Below are 21,947 nucleotides of genomic sequence, written 5' to 3'. Positions count from 1 at the left end.
CATTTTCACATAAATGAGAAATGTTCTCTAGTATACTTGAAATAATATTGAATTGAGATCATTATACAACTATTATACTCTTATTCTTAGTCAATAACATTTTGTTGAAAAATCATTGAAGTGATTATATTGTTTGTAAAGAAAGTGATGTACTTTCTTCAAGTAGTCTAATATAAGATATTGGTGTGCTATCTTAGAAAATGTGTTAGAAGTTTGTGTTGAGACAAAATCTCTCAAATGATTTTAATGATAACAAAATCACTTAAGAGATTATGATTGTGGTTAATAACTAATTTGTGCTTATGAGTGAATTTATATAAGAAAACATGTTATTAATCATTAAGGCAAAAAGCAGAAAAATCTGATTAAAAAATGGAAGATTGAAATTCTTGAGGATGGCCTCGCGAAGGGAATGAAGATTCAAATATGAGCAAAACGTGTCCTCACTGGAACAAATGTTTTTATTCATTAAAGAAATACACAAACGTATCAAAGAATGAATAAATAAAACATTGGACATAAAGAAGTTAGAAGACCAAAGGAAAAGGACGAGAATAGCCAGATCTAGACTAGAGGATCACCATGCTAGGATGGAGGATGGTTTAGTAAAGTTGAAAGCAACCAATCAAACATGTGCAAAGGCTAAAATCAGACCATTTATTGTGCTTGCACAAATGAATACATGAAGAAGTCAAGTTACAGAAAGGCAACAACAAACAAACCAAAAATGGAAGACTTCACATGTTAAAAGTAGATCTGATCCTCGGACTGGAGGATGACATTCTTATGTAAGAGGGTGACTCTCTCTCTTATCAACATCACTCTCAAAAGTAGAAATCAACCTAGTCCTTAAAGTTTCTGAAAAGGTTGTAGATCACATAGTCAAAGAAACAACCTTACACTCTTTGAAGAAAGAGAATAGAAAAAGACATCTCAAGATCAAGTTTCAAGGAAGCTGATCTTCCTGCGCGAGGATGACCTCTGCTAGTCCAAGAACAGTTGGATGACAGTTCTGTAAATATGATGAAAGACCTTGGATCTTTTGTAATGAATTCCAACGGTCATCAAGAGATTGACACATGAAAGGAACATCATAAGACTTCTATAAAAGGCAACAAGCTCTTCATCATTAAACACACAACAATATTGCATAAAAAGATCAAGCATCTTAAAGCTATCAAGAACAATACCCATCCTCTCTTCATACTTTCTTTAATCCTAAATTAGATCTTTGTAAATCCTTTGAGAAAGTATTTAGAATCAATCACTCTCATATCACTCTGTAATTTCCACGTAAGACACACTTGAAAATATTTAAAACTTGATTGTAAGCTTGGTGAAGCTAAAGAATACACAATTTGTAATCATCCTCAGTGAGAGGTTGATCTGTCTGAACATTAGTAAAGTCTCACAATATGATGACTGAACGTAGCCTTCATTGAGTGAACCAGTATAAAAATTGTGTGTGCCATTCTCATATTTCTCTCTCACTCTTTTGCTCATCTCAGATCTGAAGGTTTGAAAAACCCATCCTCGGGCTTGCCATCCTCTGCGAGAGGATTGTTTTAAAAACACTTGAAAATTATTTTTAACAGTAAAATCCCTATTCAACCCTCCTTCTAGTGATATTTAGCTACATCAGTTTGTAGAGAGATCATAAATTGAAATTTGTATATGTTCTAATAATAGTGGAAAATCTCGTGTGCAAGATGACTGAATGTACCATTGGTCATAAAAGGAACTAGGATAACTATCATAATCAGAAAAAATCGATCACTAAATATCTTAAAACAAGAAAATTTATAAACACCTAATTCACCTCCTCATCTTAGGTACGCCTCTGTTCTTACAAGTTGAATTATATAATTTAAACATAATTTTAATATTTTAAAACAATGAAATTTTAGAGGACACTTTGTGAAAATACTTTCTTCTAAAAATAACAATTATTTTAGAACTATTTCCTAAAAAAAAAACCTAGTTATTTTGACTTGTGTGACTAGACATATTAATTACATCGGTCACAACACACATTTTTGGATCATGATTTTATTTCATTTAGACTAACCATATTTTGGTCTAAAATAAATGTTTTAAATTTGAGGACTAAAAGAGATATTTTTTTAATTTAAATATTAAATTTTAATTTTTTTGAACAACTTAAATTTGTATATAATAAAAATTTTAAGCTTGAATTCATATTATTAAAACTTAATTTTGTATATTATTAATATTACTATTGTCGATACAAATATACATGATTAAAAATATTAGTAAACATTAAAAACTAATTTATTTATTTTTCTTTTATAAAAATATTAGCAATAGGGAGAGCCGGCAACGCCGTCGTTTCTATGAGTGGCGTAGTGGCCCTAGTAGTTGGGGTTATATTAGCGAGGCTAGGGGGGTACAGGGTGCTACACACTACTCCTTCTACTACTATACCCTTATTTCATTGTTTGTTTGTTTCCTTCCCCAACAAAAATAAAACGCATATTTCCCCATTTGCATTTTGCACTCCATTTTCTTTGTCTCTCTCGTTCATTCACAACGCAATCTTTCTCCAACCCTTAGATCTCTCAGCTTTCTGGTAACCGCTTCTTTCTTCGTTTCAACTCTCATCTATAATATCTCCTTCCACCACTCTTTGATGGATTATTATTAACTCGATTGGGGTTTTGGTTTACGAGTCGAATCGGTCACTCTTCAGATTAACTCGGTTACCGATTCTCATCGAACTCTTCTAGGTTTTATCAATTTTCGTTTCCATTTAGAATCATTAGGTAGATAAATTGATTCAATACACACAGGATCATTTTTTTTGCATGTTCATCTAAATGTTGAAATGTTTTGTGATATTTACAAGCTTTTATCTATTTCAAGCTTAATTATTTCGTGTATTTCTGATTGTTGATTAAACATATGTGAGAGTTAACTGTTGTGATTGAATTTTATTATTGTGTTTAGGTGATTAGGTTTATGCATAGTTGGAGGTGAAGCTGTGATTTAATATATAGCTCGAAAATGGGGTTTGATAATGAGTGTATAATCAATATTCAATCTCTTGCGGGAGAGTATTTTTGTCCTGTTTGTCGCCTTCTCGTTTTTCCGAATGAAGCTTTGCAGTCACAATGTACTCATTTATATTGTAAGCCGTGTTTGACGTATGTAGTCAGTACTACCAGGGCTTGTCCTTATGATGGTTACCTGGTCACTGAGGCCGATTCCAAGGTTATTTTCTTACTTTCTGTTCAAATGTGTTTGTGTGCAATGTTTTCTTTTGTTTTTTTGTTGGTGTTTGTTTATGAATTTGTATTATTTGGTATTTTAATTGCAGCCTTTGATAGAGTCGAATAAGACACTTGCTGAAACTATTGGAAAAATAGCAGTTCATTGCTTGTATCATAGGAGTGGATGCACATGGCAAGGGACTTTGTCTGACTGTACATCTCATTGTTCTGGATGTGCTTTCGGAAATTCTCCTGTTGTTTGCAACAGATGCGGGATACAAATAGTGCACCGTCAAGTACAAGAACATGCACAAACCTGTTCTGTAAGTGTCATTTTTATGCATATGTATGTATGTATTTATGTATGTATGTTTCTTCCCTCTATTGCTGGCAGGCTGGTTCTTATGCTTGTTAATTTGCAGGGTGTGCAGGGTCAGGTACAGCAGGGGGCCGTTACTCAAGATCCTTCAGCTACCACTGCTACTGCTATTGCGCCTACTGATCAGAATCAGGCTGCTGCTCCAGTTGCAGCAACAGCTTCACAACCTGCGACTTCTCAAGCAGTTGTTGCAACTACTACAGCTGGACATGTTTCGAATCAGCTACCCAACCCAGCATCTCAAACCCAAGCTTTAGGTCAAAATGCTGTGCAGCCAACTGCAGAGCAGTGGTATCAGCAGCAACAATATCAACAATACTACCAACAATATCCCGGACAAGATCCATACCAACAGCAGTATCAACAGTACTACCCCTATCAACAGTCTGCAGTTCCACAATACCAGCAGGCTTATGTCCAGCCTCAACCTCAGCAACAGACACAGCCGCAGGCCCAACCTCAACTACAGCCTCAGGCTCAACCTCAACTACAGCCTCAGGCGCAAGTACAGTCTCAACCACTTTCACATGTGCAGACTCCTGCGGTCGCACAAGCTCAGAGTCAGATGCAAGTTCACCAACAATCACAGCAGCTTCAAACTACGGTACAGCCACATGGTCAGATGAGTCACCCACCTGGCCAAGGTCAAGCCTTCCCTCAACCTCAGCCTTATCCTTACCCCCAAGTTCAGCCTCATTCTGGGCAACCTCAACCGCAACAACATATGCAAATCCCTCCTTATCAGCAGCCTCATCCTCAAATGCAGCATCCGCAGCCTCAAAATCAACAACCAGTTCAGAAATATCCCGTTTCTCAACCTCAAGTTCATCCACAAATGCAACCTAATGTTCCAGTTCAACATCCGTCTCAGCCTCACATGCAATCTCACCAGCCGGTGACTCCTAATGTACAACCTCAAGTGCAAAATGCAATGTCACATGCAGTGACAGGTCATCACTCATACCCCCAACCTCTGCCTCATCAGAATATGCAACTGGGAGCCCCTCAATCTACTATGAACTTGAACCCTCAACTCCAGGCCCAGCATTCTGTTCAGATGCAGAATCAGTTTCCTCAGCAAACTCCAATGATGCGCCCAAATCAGTCTCATGCTATGTTTCCTAACCAGCAGCAGCTAGCTTCGTTGCCTTCAGCTGTTCAGGGTCAAAACACCCCTGCTCTGCAACCGCAGCCAGGATATGCTCCTAATCAACTAACTGGTCAAACCAACCAACGCCCTGTATTGCAACCAGGTCAACAGGTATTACCTCAGCAACCATTTGCACAACACCAGATCCCTATGCCATCTCATCTACGACCCCAAGGTCCAGCACATTCATTTCCCAACCATGCTTATCCACAGTCCAAGGGTAATACTGCACTCTCTCAAAATGCTGTTGGAAGGTCCTCAATTCCCAATCATGCACAGCCATTTGCTCAATCTGCCAATGCCATCCCTGTTAGACCAGGGAATCAGAATTCGTTGGTAGGGACAAACACTCAAGTGCAGTCAAGAGCACCAGAACCAATTGAAAGGCAAGGCCATGCTATTGAGACACAAACTGACCCTGCCTCTGCGAAACTTGGAAAAAACGAGTTGAAATCTGATAAAGAAACAAATTTGAAATCAAATACTGAGCTTTGGAGTAAGCAAAATAATGAAGATCCAAACTCTGTGAAGACATTAGGCCCAAATGCTAATGCATTAGAAAATGGTGATACATTGCATAAGAATCTTGGTAAGGGAGAGGCTTCTGGAAGCATTGGGGTTCAACATGATAGCAATGAGCGTTCTGTTGTCCATGGCGATGAGATTCAAGATGGACCTCCACTGAAGACGGAAACTAAACTCTCTGTACCAGAAACTGATAAACTGCAAGGTGATGATACAAGTACTCCAAGACCTCCTTCTGGTGCTGACAATCCTGCACCAGCTGTCTCTCAGTCCAATGGTGGTCATGGACTTGGCATTGATGAATATGAAGGGATGCAGTCTGGTGGTTTAGCTCAACCAATCAATAATTATAAGTCTGCTACTTTCCAGCAGAGGTCTTCTGCCATGTTGACACAATTGCCACATCAAGCAGGTCCAAATCAGCCTCTCTCTGCAGCGAACTCTTCAACTCTAATCTGGAATCACGGAACTGCACCTGCTGTTAATTCAGGACAAACCTTAAATTCCATGGATAATTTTCAGCAAACTATGTTCAAGCAACCACATAGTTCTGATACCCAGTTTAACATTCGTGGGCACGGCTTTCAACCTCAGCCTCTTGGACCCCCAGGACCATATAGCCAAGTTCACGAACCGCCTTTCCTCACTGGGTCTTCCGATAGGTCTCGAATTGGAGGGCCACAGTTTGGTGCCCCATCACCTGGTGATATGCACAGTGGAATGACAACCAACTTACTGCCACATGCTTCTGAAGGTTTTGGTGTGCAGGATGAAAGATTCAAATCTTTCCAACATAATATTGATCGGAGAGAGTTTGAAAATGATCTCAAGAAATTCCCTAGACATCCTTTTGATGCTGAGCCAGGTCCAAAATTTGGAAATTATCAATTAGGTCCACATGAAACTGGAAAGAGACCAGTTGGTTATCATGATGATGCCATCAAGAAACCAGGTTCAACTCTTCATCCTGGTCATCTTGGACCAGGTCCTGGATACGGGATACATCATATGGATGGTATTGCTCCAAGAAGTCCTGGTAGTGAATACATTGATATGCCATCCCGGAGATCGGGCCCCCTCTCTGGTGGTCTTGTTAGTAAATCCGGTATAGATGATTTTGATGGCAGAACTGCAAGTCGATATGGTGATTCAGTTGGCATTGCATTCCGTGATGGTCGGTTTCCTCATCAGCCTAGCCATTTGCATAGAGATGCGTTTGATGGTTTTGGTAATTTTCGAATGGGTGAACATCCAAGGAGGGGCAATTTCATTGGTCGAGACGAATTTTCTGGCCATTTCCAAAGGGGTGAGCATTTGGGTCCACATAATTTTCCTAGACATTTGCAGCTTGGGGAGCGTATCAGTTTTGGTGATCACCCTGGTCATATGCGAGCCTTTGAACTTGGTAGTTCTCGGAGTTTTGAATCTTTTAGCAAAGGCAACAGGCCAGGTCATCCACAACTTGGTGAACCTGGGTTTAGGAGCAGCTTTTCCCTTGCAGGATTTAATAATGATGCTGGATTTTTAACAGTTAAGTTTTTGATTATTGACATATTCATTTTTGTGGTTGTTATTCTTTATCATTTAGGTTAGAGTTGGAGACATTAAAGTTGAGTTGATGAAATGTGGAAGTTTTTGGGGAATATTGTGATTGTTGTTTATTTGTGAATTGACTGCATTACCCAAGAGTTGAAATTTATTTGTGTCTATTACCTTTGTGTTTTTCAGGGAGATATCAGGTCGTTTGATAATTTGAGGAGAAGAAAGGCTGCCAGTATGGGGTGGTGCCGGATATGTAAAGTCGACTGTGAAACAGTTGAAGGTTTGGAATTGCATTCTCAAACGAGGGAGCACCAGAAGATGGCCGTGGATATAGTAAAAACAATCAAACAAAATGCAAAGAAACAGAAACTGTAGGTTTTTTGTTGTTGTTGTCATTAATGCTGTTTCATACTCCAGAATTTTTTTAGTTTTTCTATGAAAGATAAATCCTTGGTTATTGCTTCTTAGAATACCCAGTGAACAATCCTCTGTTGAAGATGGAAAGCAGACATGGGGTACTGGTTTTGAGGGTCATGGAAATAAGCATTGAGTGGTAGTGGTAATTACGGTACTTTCTCATGCTGTTTTGTCAAAAGAAGTTGCTGTAGTATTATTGTATTTATCAATGCTTAACATTCCACTACCTTTTCCTTTTTCATAATTATTTATGTGGTTCATGTCATTTCAGGTTGCTGCTATCATGTAAATGGAGATGCTTTTTGGATCTGAAGTCCTGTGGCAGTTAAGTTTGCTGGTTTTTGAATTTGAAATCCATACTTCATAACTAGAATAGTTATCTCAAGCTTGGTGCTATTTAGCAATTTATGTGATTTCATTCTGCATTTGTTACTTACATGCAATGGGTAAGTACGACTTTTATGGATTGCAATATTTTGACTTTAATTAGAAGCCTCCTGTTGATTGTGCATTGATGGTAACTGGATATCCCAGTTTTTCCCTAATTATTGTTTCTTGATCAACCCTTTGGAATTTTCAATATTCTATGCTGTTACCTGTAGCCTATCTTATAGAAAGTGGGTCTCCCCTTGCAGTGTTTGAAACCCAGATTTTGTTTTACTGTGCTATAAAGAGGGGACAATTTTCCATTGCAAATTCACCATAAAGAGATACACATTAATTTGCCCTTTAATTATTCTATAAGTTGCAGTTTAAAAGTCAGTTTATATTTAGTTTTTACATATAGAAAGATAAAAAATATTCTGTATTTAAAATTATATATTTCCTCAACACCCACATCCAGAGAGCTGCAAGTGATTAGATGTTGGGTTTAGTGATGTCAAAGGTGCATTGAAGGTGCTAAGGCAAGCTGATAGGAGTGTGCTTACTTTGTTTTCAGGCAACAGTACACTCATTTCATGAGGAACTTGCCTTTGCTTCTCTAGCAAACTTGTTGGCCAATTGTTGCTGGCGTTCCATATTTTGCTTGTTGAAATTAGGGTTTGACCAATGTTGTCAAGATTGAGATCTTGCTTAAGATCGGGAAAGGGGTAGCAAGATCGTAACTTGTTAGATTGCTACTAGGATTGAAAGTTCCTACCGAATTAATTATGTAGGATCAGAAGGGGGTAGCTAGATCGTAAAATGTAGGATCGTAGTAAAGATCGTAAGATCCTACTAATATTAAAAATTACACTAAAATAATATATGTATATATATATAATATAAAATCCTAACATATAACTTAGTTTTTCTATTAAGTATTTTAATATTATTACCTTTTTAAATGGAGTTTAGTATTATTACTTATAATTGGGATCTTAGACCCCTTAAAATACTTTACATCACATTTATTTGTTATTGGGCCAAGCCCATTTAAAAGTAACCCTATTTAATGTGTTGGCTTTCTACCCCTTCCAGCAAAGCGCTGTTTCTTTTTCTTCTTCTCCCATTGTGTGGCAACAACCTTCTTCTTAAATTAGCACTAGCTGTTCCCATCCTTAATTCCTTATCTCTTTTACCTAACAAGTTCGTTAGAAAAAATACAAGTGTTATGGAAAGTATTATTAAATTTGGAGAGTATGATAAAAAGTTTTTTGAAGAGAAGGAAAGAATACCACCAAGAAATCTTCTGTAAAGAGAAGAGATAGTACATTAAATGCTATAGACTATAGTGGGATGGCAGAATGGCCGCTGTTTTGGAATATTTATACGAGTTATTTATATACTCCATCCGTCTTATATTAAGTGTCATATTAGAGCAAAAGAATAATGCCCAAAAATAAGTGGAACTTTATATTTTTTATGTAATATTAATAATTTTTTTTTCAATCCCCAAAAATTAATACAATGTGCATCACTCTCATGTCAAACTCATATGATAATGGTTAACACTCAAATAGTTGATAAGGATAGTTTTGTAAAATTGTTGCCCTTTTTAAACTACTTTTCTTAATATCTGAAAAATCTTGAAGTGACACTCAATATGAGGACCGAGGGAGTAATTTATACCATTCCCTCATTCCATATATCTCTTGATGTTTTAGCCGTTTAATTTTTTTCATAACATTGATGTTTTAAAGTTCGAATGTCTAATTAATGTTTTTCCAGCTATACCCTTAGTTGGAGATAGAACTTATAATGCAATTAATGCCGTATTAGAGAATAAAATTAGGATATTTTAGATGAAATTCATGCCAATTAATGATTTCTTAATCTATGTGCTTCAACCTTAAACATCAAGTGACATTGAGTGGAGGGAGTATATACTTAAAATCTCAACTAGCTGTGACTGACCAGTGAGATGGTGAAAAATGGAAGTATGAGTCAGACAGACTGAGAGAGAAGCCCAAATACTGGTTTGGTGTTTTTAATTGTAAAGTTCCTGAAATAGCCCAATTAAAAAGCCCTAACTTTTGAAGGGATTTTTTGTTTTGGAATTTTCAATCTCATTCTGAGGTGCGACGCGATAGTGCTCTATGTTGTTAATAGCGGTGGAGCAATTTAGTGGGTGTCCCAGCCTACTCATGTGACACGGTGTCTCAGATGAGAATAGCGGCCACTTTTGTAGGGTATGGCATGGAACAGTTTGCGAAAAAAGCGTTCGCTCCTTGGGTGTGATGCATTTCTATGGCGAAAAATAGAAAACCCAGCCTCCCTTTGTCGCCGTTGCAGGTTGCTTGTTGTGTTGCCCGGCCTTTTTTCTTTTGCTCTCTCTAGCACAATCATGCGTTCGAAGATTAACAACCTATTGTAGCTTATTGTTAAACCACTTCATTTGAATCATCCAATTTAGCAATCTCATCAGAACTAGTTGGACCAATATTTTTATTGTCGTCACTTCACTGTCCAGACAAATCCTAGGATGTGTTTACTGGGAGAAAGGATAATGCTTTTTGCTCGGTTATACTGGAGGAACTGAACTAGTATTCAGAGTAAATGATCAAAGCAAAAATGTCTGATACTTGATCTAAATGGGGCTATATTTTTGTTTTATGTAGAAAACGTTGTTTTGATTGAAGGAAGAAGTAGAAAATAATGTGCAGCTTAGTTTTTGGTTTTTTCTCTCACATTTGGGCGTGAGGTAGTGAGCTAACTATTCCATATTATGTATTAATTGCTCAATATGTTGATACAGTTCATCCTTGATGTTGATGGGAGGTAGTTTGATATATCATTTTGAGAGAGGACTGTAGGCTGAATGGTGGCTGCCAAATTAACTGGCTTTTTACTTGATGAATTTCTTAGCCAAGAGATTTAAACCTATTTTGGTTTAAAATTATTAATTAATGACTTACTAACTATGGATTGGGGTGTCAAGGAACAAGTTGGGACAAAGTTGTTTGTTTGTCACCCGGCCCTAAATTTTGATTGAGCCAAAATGTAACTTTAAATCCGACCGAGGGAATAAATCCATGTAGAAGACATGGGTTTAGTCTGGGCAAAGTACAAACAAAATAAGGTTTCCGGTTCGATCCCCAATTGTGTCATTAGAAGGAGGCAAATGTAAATCCCTTAGTAAGTGCTCAATGAACCCTAAGGTCTTCCCTAAGGTCTTCCCTACCTTGGACATGGGCATCATCCCCTCATTCTAAAATTTGTTTATTAAAAAAAGTACAAACAAAAACAAAATGATATAATTACTTGTGTATAAAACAAATTTTCATGCAATTATTAAATATACTACTTGACCCAAATAGTTTGTGTCAGGTCATGATAACCCCTGGCTATGAATTTGATTATAATTGTCCAGCAATACAGGGATATGGTAATACTATGTAGACTTGTCAAATGAGAAAATTTACAAGATAAGAATTTCTAAAGTAGGTACACAAATTATGATATATATGTTTATTTCAGAAAGCATAATAACAATGATAGTTTTACTTTATGTTGATTTTGAACTGCTTAGCATTCTAGACTTTGACCATGTAAATATAATTGACAACATGACAGATGGATTTAAAAAAAATTAAAAAGCATAATGACTTAATCTTAGCTTCAAATCTGACATTTAGGGTAGGGTGTGTTGGTTTGGTTAGAAAGTACAGATTCAATGTATTTCATGAGACTTGGGGAATTGAGTCTAAGATTACCTTAAGTTCTTGGAAACCTTTTCTAACTGTTGAAACTTGAAAGTGATGTCATCATTTTGCTAATATACATCTAAGTAAGATTATTGAACTGTAGAGCAAGTGACCTATAGTCTTTCTTTAGATTCAAGTGACCTATAGTCTCTCTTTAGATTCAAATAATATGAAGTGGTGAGATAGTGGCAATAATTTAAAAATGTTTTCTTCTAATTTAGGGGTTGTTGGATTTTTTTTATTTCCTAGAATCGGTTCTAGTTAAAGATTATACCATCTTTCTATCACAATGTTGGGGGAGCTTTCATTGAAGTGATGAGATAGACTTCATGATTGGTGATTCTGGCCTCAATCTCTACCTTGTCAATGTGTTTTTATCAGGTTCGTGATTTTCAATCTTAATAATTTTTGTTAACAAGTTCCTTATTAACTAAAATAAGTATTTCCCTTAGCCCGGCTGATTTGAATTGTCTATTGAATGATTAGTCTCTTGTCATTGATTCTTTTTCTTCTGTGATATATATTTTTTCAATGATACTTATTTTATGATCAAGCAGATTTGTTTTTTATTGGGGAATGGGGAAATTATAATTAATTAAAAGTGAAACTAATGACTATGCTAAAATTGTTCTCAAGGGGATTTGAACTTTGTCCCTTAAAGTTACAACATTGAACTCTTACCACTGAGGTAACATCTCATGAGTGATCAAGTAGAATAGATAACCTTGTGTTGCACTAGTTTCAAGAGGGTGAAACTCAGTAGTTAGATAGCGCTTTTCAACTCAAGTTTAGGAAATACCCCATTTTCAATCCACACTCCATTGAACATGTGAGCTCTTCCGTTGGTCTTTAGTGAGAGATATAAACATTTGAAGTTGCTGGTAACAATAATGGTTGGTGACGTCTCTTTTGTTGCAGACCTTATTTTTGTGGCAGACCTAATCTTTTTTTTCTTAGGAAATAAATCACTACATGAAAACATAATTAGCTTTCTGTAGGAACAATACATTTTGATCAAGAATCAAATAATTTGGAAATAAATCACTGAAAGCAATATAGAAATGAATATTTTAGAGTTGTAAAGTGCACTTGAAATGTTACATATTTAAAGATAGAAATATAAAAATGACTGACGTTTAGATTGAAATAAATATGAAAGGCAACTACTTCTAAAAGTTAAGAAATATATGCTTGTCAGTTATACTTGCTGCAGTATATTTTTAGAAACACAATTTGATTGTGTAGCTAGTTGGGGACTTAGGAGAGAGGGGTAGGTGGGTAGGAAGTAGGGATGGGTAAAGTACTGAATCAGTTTTCAGTTCGATAAAACCGAACAGAATTGGTTTTAGTTCACCTTGAACCAAATCGAATTGAATTTTTAAACCAGTGAACCAGTTCAGCAGTCTGAAATGAACCAGATTTAACTTAACTATACTTGATCGAATTGAATTGTTATAATATGTATTGAACCGAACTGCTTTTATATCAAATTAAACAAAATTATTTTTCTAAATGAAAGAATTTCTAAATATAGCATTGTGTATGATTGAATTTTCCCATCAAAGGCTTTGATATCATGAATTAAATTGGACTCTATTATGGACATTTGATAAACATAATACTGGGGTAATAAGAAATGGAATTCAATGCATAGTTGAAAGGATAGTCTGCATAATATAATATAATTCTTTTCAAAACATTACAATGGTAAATAGTTATACCATATCTTGGAATGCAAATAAAACTACCATTGCTACAAACATGAGCAAATAACGGGAAAAATAATTGGATTAAAAAAAGATGCAAAACTTAATATTAATAAGAGGAACATAGATATAAAGTACATTTGGTTTAGATTCTTTAATCTCAGCCTCTATTCTTGCACTTGCAAGAACAATTAGATTCAAATACGACTCTTCTTATAAGCAAAATATATACAAAAATAACATGATTTATTCCAACCGACCTACAAAACGAAAACAATAGATAAAAACATATTATAGTACCATTTATCTGAAATTAAATTGAAATCCTATGCCAACACGATATATTCTAGGAATTGTAAACAATGAAAATGAGTAAGCATTGCACACTATTAAATATTTAATTAGAAAAGTCAAATAATACCATAATTTAATGTTATGAAAAATGCAGAAAATTCATTGAGCAAATACCTAGAAAATCCAGATGATAAATGCATGATCGTATAAAGATATGCATAAAACTAAATTAAAGAAAGTTGTGACAAGATGAAAGAATACAACCACACTCATTTCTTGTCACGGAGAACAATGTCAAAGATAGGAACAACATAGCTATTTGTGATTGAGGCCAAATAAAAAGATAGGAACGACGCCGTTATTTGCGACGATGGATGGCGGCAATGGCCATGTGGTTCTTCAGTTATCATAATTGTGATTTTAGGTTCTAAAAACATGTTTGATTTTGGGGTTTAGGTTTTTCTAAATTTAAATTGGTTCAATTCCAGTTCGATTTAGTTTTTTAAAAACCGGTTCAGTTAACAAACTAATTTTGTAAATATAGTTTGGTTTTCAATTTTATAAATTGGTTTGATTCAAAAACAGCTTAGTTTGATTCAGTTTTTAGCGCAGTTCCATGTTTTTGGTTTTTTGACCACCTCTAATGGAAAGTGGACCATCATTTAAATTTCTCTTATGATATTTTCATGTGTCTATCTGTGCACCACATTGAATTGGTGGGGTTCTACCAACATTTATTGATAGATGCATGACGAGAAACAGAGAGGGAGAGAGAGATGGTTATGAGCTCACATTTTTTTTTTACAGCGAGCTCTTGTTTTCTTAATGTCTTCTAATTTGAGAATTTAAAAGTAATACATAATGTGGTCTCAACGATGCTACATTGCTTAAGAAAATGGTAGTTTTGTACATTAATAAGGTCTGGCATAGGATCAATGATTTCTTTCAATTAATAGCTATGTTGTCAATACCTGCGCAATCCCTGTGCAGTGGAAGGGCTGGCTGCGATGCCACCAACTAGAAAAATACGTTCGACAGTAGCGGCACTGCCGATCGTGAATATTGCTATCATCACGTCACTCTATCCCAAAGCGACCTACTATTAGATCTGCTTTAGGGCTTTTTCAAAAAACAACAAAATTCTTTTATATTTTTATTCTTCATTAAGGGTATCTAAGTCATTCCACACCCACTTACGTTTTAATTTTTTACTATTATAAATCTACGAAAGGGTTGGTTCAACCATCGTGAAAAACAAACCGTTTTTGTTCTTCCTCTGTTTTATCCTTGCTGTGTTGTTTTTGTTCATTTCTTGTTCTATTCAACATCGTTTGGTTCCTTTCTTGCATTGTTCAACATTGTTATGTTCTTACTATGTTGTTTTCGTTCTTTTTTTACTATGCTTTTCCTGCTATGTTTTCTGTTAAGTTGGTTACGATTACTATTAAAATTTGATTTTTATATTGGATTTTGGTTATTAGATATGACTACCCCTTTAGTTTATATATTGTTTTGTGGCCTTCGCAATAGCGGTCATTTGCGATCCCGTTATTCTATTTTTAGGGTTCGGCGTTCCAGCCGCTATTTGAGACCCACAACATAGAGATTATAAGGGGATTTTAATTAATTTTATGTGGTCTAGGATAGATTTTGCTCCTCTCCACTCCTTAAAAAATGAACCGAACACCTAAAATTAAAAATATTCTTTCCCCTCTATCTATCTCCAACCAATTAATTCATAAAATTTGAGTTTTCCGGTACACATTTGTGTTTAAGAAAACTCAAACTTTATGTTTTTCGCCTCCTGTTGGCATATCTAGCACAAAATATTATGGGGAGAGACGAATATTTAATTAAAATATTATAATTGAAATGAGTAATAGTAATATATTTTTATTAAAGAATCAACATAACATCAATACAAAAAAAAAAAAAAAATATAATCTATGAAAAGAGACATGTACATCGAATTAAAGTTGTGCCATTCGCTCTTAAAATTTTGACATCATCGATAATTTAAGTAGAACAAAAGCTTTCAACTATTTCTTTTTTAATATAAAATATATTGTTAGCAATAAATTCATCCTCCACCTTGTTACGTAGTCTTGTCTTGATAATGTTTATTCTTGAAAATGATCTTTTTGTAGTAGCGGTAGAAATCGAAGAGTTAAGATAAAACATATTAGAGTTCAAATACAAACGACTAACATAAAAAATAAAGAGTGAATATATTATCCATATCATATTTTTAGGAACCAAACTATTGCTTAGACTCAACAGTTTCATTGTTTTCGCACGAAACATGTGATTCAATTTCTGCAATTGCTAATCAATTGTAACACAAAAGAGATTCATTCTATATTGTTGACTGACTATAATATGATCATGTTGATGACGAATGTGCCTTTGTGTTCTAAATAAATAAAATTACAATTGGGGGAATCAATATCACGTTCACAAAAATATCACATTTTTTAATAAATCATCCCAACCATTGTCTCTCAACTTTTGAATTATTGTTTTTATTTGTTGGCTAATTGCATTGCATTGCATCAAGTATATCTTGAGATTTGTGTTGTAAAGTATGACAAAGATGACTTGTAATTCCCATAATCTCTTTCATCATGTGCAAAATCAATATGAACTCAAATGATATCATAAACTTATGAGCAATATTAGCATTTCCAATTGTAGAATAACTTGTTCCATTTTTTCTAATATCTTTAAGAATCACACAAGTTGGATTATACAAATTTATCATACTACAAACAGAAAAAAAAAAAATGTAAGCTTTAACGAGAATCTCTAGCTCGTTTCAAATTGTAAATCTAATTTTGCCCACACAACTTTCAAGTTCACCTATTTTTAACTAAGTTGAAATCTCCTCTAATATGACACTTTGCAATTTATCATGATGCTTACTAGATGACCATACAACCTTGAAAATAAAAGTTAAGTGTGAAAAGAACTGATGAATGTGAAAAACTTTTAGAATTGTTAACCAAAGCAAGTTGTAATCTATGTGCATAACAATATATATAATATGTATAAGAATATTCTTTGAGAAATAATGTTTGTAATCCATTTCACTCTCATTTCATGTTACTAGCACCATTGTACCCTTGACATATTTAAAACATCAAGACTATGTTGAGAACAAAAAAAAAATTCTTGTATAAATTCATTTTTATCTACAAACCTCATAATAGCCATTTGCTTCTTTAGAGATTTATCATGCAATTCATCAACTATGCAAAATTTAGAATCTTCAATCTCTTCTTGATTACAATTTTTCATTTTACTAGACATGAAATGCAAAATTTCCTTTTGAATTTTAGGAGAAGTATACTATAAATTATATGGAACAATCTCTTGCACTATTTTTGCAAGTTCATTGTATGATATTAAAAGTTTGATCATTTCAAGTAAGTTACCTCAATTTTTTTATTCTAATGATTTGTCATAGCCTTTAAAAGCACAAGTTGAAATATAGGTTAACAAACTGGATCAATAGAGCGCTTGAGACGAAGTCTATATTTGTTGACTAACTTTGTGTACGGTAAAGACATTATTGTGAAATGAACATGGACTCTCTCTAATATGTTTAAGAATAACAAATTTTTTTGGTATTGACCTTTCTTAATGCTTTAAATCCTTTTTTAGTGAAGAAGTCAGCGTTAGGTTTCCCATTTGGTTTTGTACTGAACAAGTAACAAAGCAAACAATAAGCAACATTATTAGTCGGAGAGTACTCTAGCCATGAAGGGACATTAAGATAGGTTCTTTGAACTTCATCTTTTTGATTCACTGATATTTTTAAATTTGGAGATACTTTTTGAGGTCACATTCTAAACAATTGACATCAAATTTATCCATGGTGATTTTTTAAATCTTGCTAGGCTGCTCACCTGGTTGAACTCTTTGATCACTGGAAGGATGTTTTTCAAGTGTTGATGTTGATGTTGATGTTGAAGCTTTACAATTTTCAACTTTATCGGAAACTTTCTTTTTGACAAATGTATCAATTTTTGTATGTTTAACTATCGTATCATAAATACATTCAGACAAACATTTCACATTTTTCAAAGTCACAACTTACATTCGCAAATTAAAATAGTTCACAATACCACATCTAGACTACGTTAATTAGAAAAAATATTCTAAATCACAATTCACACACTAAAGTTCACAATCTCAATTCTCACACTAAAACTATTTACAAATACAATTCACACACTACTATCAGTTCATAATCATAAACTAAAACAATTCACAATTAACAAATAGTTGAATAGGTAAAGCGTAAGAACTTGAAAAATATAAGTAAATAGTCAGATGAGCAAGAGGCGATGTTGGCCGCTGCGAAACGAGACAAAGAGGTAGAGTGAGACAACATGTGAGAAGAGAAATCGAGGAGAGACATCCAATGAGGAAACAATTCTTAGATGCGAGATCGAAGAAATACAACTCATGAGAAAATAATTCTCAAACGGGCAGACGGTGACGCTGGTTGTTGAGGTGGGAGACTATAGATTCGAGAAGAGAGAGTCTGAGTGAGACAAATTTGAGACGATAGACACATGGAAGAGCAAAAGACAACGACGTCGGTGTCGTATGGAGATTGATCAACAACCGCAAATGAAAGGGTTGAGAGGGAGAGACGAGTGAGGCTGCGCGAGAGACTCAAAGAGCATATAAGTGAGGGAGAGTTGAAGTAGAGAGATATGAAATGTAATAGTGAAATGAGTTTCTCTAAATCCTAAAATTTTGAGAGATATTTTAATAACTTGCAACTTTTATTTTTGTAATTTATTATTATTTACCAAAAAAAAAAAAGTTAAAAAAGTAGGGATGCTATGTCTTCCAATGACTCCTAAAAAAGTCTGCCACCACATACACAAGTTTTAAAATATATTTTTTACTACATTTGTTCTTTAATTAATGTTTTAATTACAGTAACACCAAAATATAGTAAATTAATTGATAAGTATGGTTATTTTATAAAAAGTAATTAGTACATCTAGTATTTGGTAATTTGTAAGGAAGATTGTCTTTAGAGACTTTTTTTCTTTAAAAATGAACTTATATTTAAGGTATGAGTGCTAGTAATATACCTTTTATCTGTATTAGGTGAATTTTAAATGAGATTAAATTACAGGGTACCATAAATAAAGTTGGTGACATTTATATGAATTCAATCCATAGGGTAGTGTGGTTGAATATATGTTATAATCGACTCCTTCTCCAACCCAAATTTTGCACATTTATAAATTACTTTTTCTACTCTTCTAAGTAAAAAAATTACTTTACATCATTAAAAAAAGAGAAGGAGTTAATCTCATTTTTATTGGTTCGAACTAATAAAAAAATTGTGTACTTTAAATTGTCATAAAAAACGTTATTGGATAAAATTTAAATTAATAATAGTGTCGTAGAAACAATAGCAACAAATGTGACAGATTTAGTTAACTTTTGAAGTTGTTACACTAAGTTATTTTATAATTGTTTTTGTATGGAATTTCAACTGTATCTCTTAATGTCACTTAACCACTAAACTTCATGAACTAGTTAATTTTTGTTTATATTTGTATATTTTCGAGATTGAGGACAATTTTTTTTAAAAAAAAAATTGACAATCATAAATAGCTAAAGTTAAGAAGTACTGTTTTCTTTGTCGCAAAGTACCACATATAGAGATGAGAATAGGCTAGGCCGTTCGTCTGTCAGGGCTCTATGGTCTGACCTACTTATGGCTTGACCTGACCTATTTAATAAAAAAACTAAGTTCAGGCTATTTTTAAAGTCTATTTATTTAAATATGTCAGACTCAGACTTGTAAAAAAGTCTATTAGGTCTGACATGTCGGCCTATATATATTTTATTATTTATTAATGTTAATTTTTCTTATTATATTTATAATAATATTTCTTATTTTAAATTATATAAATTAGGCAATCACTCAGTAGTCATTCCATATTCGGTAGCCGTTCTATATTTGGTAGTCATTCAATTAGTCAATCATTTAATAGTCGTTATATATTTGTTTGAGAGGTAATAATATGTGGGTTTGTTTCAGAAAAAATCTATTCTTTGAAATCAAAAATTATTTTTTAGGGTTTAAAGGATTTTTGTTTCAGATTTTTTAAAAATTATTTTGTTAGAGAAAATTATTTTTTGTTTAATATATATAGATATGTACATTGATATTGGTATGTGAAAACCATCATGTGGTATGAGTAGAATATTTAAATGTTTTAATGTGAATAAGACTTTTAAATAGGCTTTCAGACTAGACCAAACTTTTAAAAATGTCGTGTCAGGCCGAAAAAAAAGCCTATGATACGCCGTAGGCCATACTTAGGCCTAAAAAATTAATCGTAGGCCAAAATCAGACCTTTCAAAGCCGGACATGGCCTGACCTATTCCCACTCCTAGCCTCAAAGAAAATATAACAAGCACCGTTTTTCTTGCCGCAAAGTGTTGTGGAAGACACTCTTGTTAGTATTTCTTTCACTCAAAATAGAATACATTATTGTCCCGACTTCGGTTAATGTATGAACTTTTAATTGCAGGGAATCTGCATCCCACGAACACCTAACTTTGATGAGCTTTGTAAATTTGTAGATAAGGGTTTATTGTCTTTGTGAAAATATTTTTTTTGTTTCTATTTATTTAAAAAAAATAAAATTTGAGACCTTTGAAGTTGAATAAATAAATTATTTTTAATTAACATTTTATTTTTTCTCTATCACATATTTGATATTTATTTTATAGTACAGAGGTAAAATATAAAAAAAAAGAAAATCGTCAAAGTAAATAAACTATAATTATTTATTTTATAGTCTAGAGGTAATATATATTTGCAACAATTCACCCGTATAGACACACGACTTCATACGCAATGCCACCAATATATCTATTCAAACTATACTTTGAAGTTTGACTTAAATATAATTTTATTATGTATCTTTTATTAAATATTTGTTTTTGTTATTTATTTATTTTTAATTAATTTTTTGTTATTTATCTTTTATAAATAATAAATGTTAGTTAGTTCTTTTTATGATACTCATTTCAAACAATTTTATAATTATTGTCAATTATTTATTGAAAATATCCATCTAAGTAATAAAATGATTTTTTAAGGTTTAGATGCACTTTTAACATTGTGGTTTTCAATGGTAATGGAATTTACATAGAAAAATAGTTGTCAAAATAGTTTTTTCAGTAGTTGTTCGACGATGATTCACACTTGCAAATTTTTGGTGTCAAAAATAATTTATCTTTAGTAAATTTACTTAATTATATTTATATATTAATATTTTTATATAAAATAAGTTTATAGTGAGACGAGATAAATAGTGATTCAATCAAAAAAAATTGACACTACTCAAAATTAAAACTTAAAATTGAAAGTAAATTTAATTTATAAAAATTTCAAAATAAAAAATCACGTCGAATGAGATCTTAATTTTAACTTCATTGTGTTGTGATGTTTTAATTAGTTGTGTGCAAAAATGAGGCATTAGGTGCAATGTTGGCATATTTGGATCAATCATGATCTACTAATATATAAAGTCAATGTGAATTACTATTTTAAAAAATTCACATGAACTATATATTATTTTCAAAATATTTAATTTATATTAAACTAGTAAAATATTTGATTGGCGTGTTAATATATCCCGCATCCACACACAAGCATCTGAATTCGTTCAAAATTTAACAGAAAAAATCCACTTTAAGTTAGTGCAAGAATAATTTTTTTAATATTTTAAATTTAAGATGAGTGAAAAAATCAAAATAAGGACGTGATATATATATCAGCGTATAAAATATTTAACTTTATTTAGTACGAAACATTTTCTACAAGTTAAAATTTATAACGTTGTTTTTATACATTACATAATAAATTATTGTAATTAGTAAACTATATACGCATTGAAATCGTGTTTTACCATAAATATATATTAAAAGTGTAAAATATATGTTTTTGATGAAGACAAAGATTAATAAATATGATCAAAGCAACAAGCTCAAAAAGAAGTTCAAATATCTTCATTGATAAAACATTAAATTCAAACCTATTAGATGTTTAATGTAAAGGTAAATGATACAATCAATACCTCAAATACATGAGAACCATTCATATTTACACATGCATATAAAGTATTTTTAAAAATCAAAATTATATTAACAAAATCTTAAAACTAATATTTTTTACAAAATACAAAGATGTATTCGAATACATCATAGTGTATTCGAATACAGATGCAAGTCAGAAGCAAAAGCTTCAGATCTGTATTCGACTACGACCTGTTGTAGTCGAATACAAAGCAAGTCAGTAGTTAAACCTTTGCATCTGTATTCGACTACGACCTTCTATAGTCGAATACAAAGCAAGTCAGTGGCAAAAATCACAAATCTGTATTCGACTACATGAAGGATGTAATCGAATACAAAGTGCAAAATTTGAATAAATTTGAACGTTACAAAGAGGTGTATTCGAATACAACTGGAAGCAATATAATTTTTCAGATCTGAAATGATGTTTATGGAGTATAAATACACCATAAC

The 21,947-nt window shown here is 33.1% G+C and overlaps 1 protein-coding gene across 11 annotated transcripts; it reads left to right on the top strand.

Annotated features, from left to right (window-relative positions):
- Positions 1 to 2,387: 2,387 nt before the first annotated feature.
- LOC101490739 (uncharacterized) lies at positions 2,388 to 20,100 on the top strand. Of its 11 annotated transcripts, none has more exons than XR_012163656.1 (9): positions 2,388 to 2,590; positions 2,968 to 3,231; positions 3,338 to 3,553; positions 3,653 to 6,814; positions 7,013 to 7,197; positions 7,295 to 7,394; positions 7,515 to 7,567; positions 11,620 to 11,751; positions 19,943 to 20,100. XR_012163656.1 is itself a non-coding variant. In XM_004506267.4 (7 exons), the coding sequence occupies exons 2-6, from the start codon at positions 3,025 to 3,027 to the stop codon at positions 7,374 to 7,376; spliced, it is 3,852 nt and encodes a 1,283-aa protein (XP_004506324.1). In that variant the 5' UTR covers positions 2,388 to 2,590; positions 2,968 to 3,024; the 3' UTR covers positions 7,377 to 7,385; positions 7,515 to 7,806. The 11 variants fall into 11 exon arrangements, 4 of the variants coding, with proteins under 4 accessions (XP_004506324.1, XP_004506322.1, XP_073226332.1 ...); XR_012163658.1 differs by lacking the exon at positions 19,943 to 20,100 and adding an exon at positions 13,525 to 18,308 and having other exon boundaries at positions 7,295 to 7,385; XR_012163659.1 differs by lacking the exon at positions 19,943 to 20,100 and adding an exon at positions 13,525 to 18,308 and having other exon boundaries at positions 7,295 to 7,385; positions 11,592 to 11,751.
- Positions 20,101 to 21,947: the final 1,847 nt, after the last annotated feature.

This window comes from Cicer arietinum, chromosome 6 (assembly GCF_000331145.2).
Source record: "Cicer arietinum cultivar CDC Frontier isolate Library 1 chromosome 6, Cicar.CDCFrontier_v2.0, whole genome shotgun sequence".
Taxonomy (NCBI): domain Eukaryota; kingdom Viridiplantae; phylum Streptophyta; class Magnoliopsida; order Fabales; family Fabaceae; genus Cicer; species Cicer arietinum.
This window is presented reverse-complemented; position numbering and strand designations above follow the sequence as displayed.

Excerpts from the sequence above, each read along its gene's own strand:
- LOC101490739 (XM_004506267.4), top strand. The coding sequence starts at position 3,025 with ATGGGGTTTGATAATGAGTGTATAATCAATATTCAATCTCTTGCGGGA. Across the intron at positions 3,232-3,337 it reads TCACTGAGGCCGATTCCAAG|CCTTTGATAGAGTCGAATAA; the intron begins GTTATTTTCTTA and ends TTTTAATTGCAG. Across the intron at positions 7,198-7,294 it reads AATGCAAAGAAACAGAAACT|AATACCCAGTGAACAATCCT; the intron begins GTAGGTTTTTTG and ends ATTGCTTCTTAG.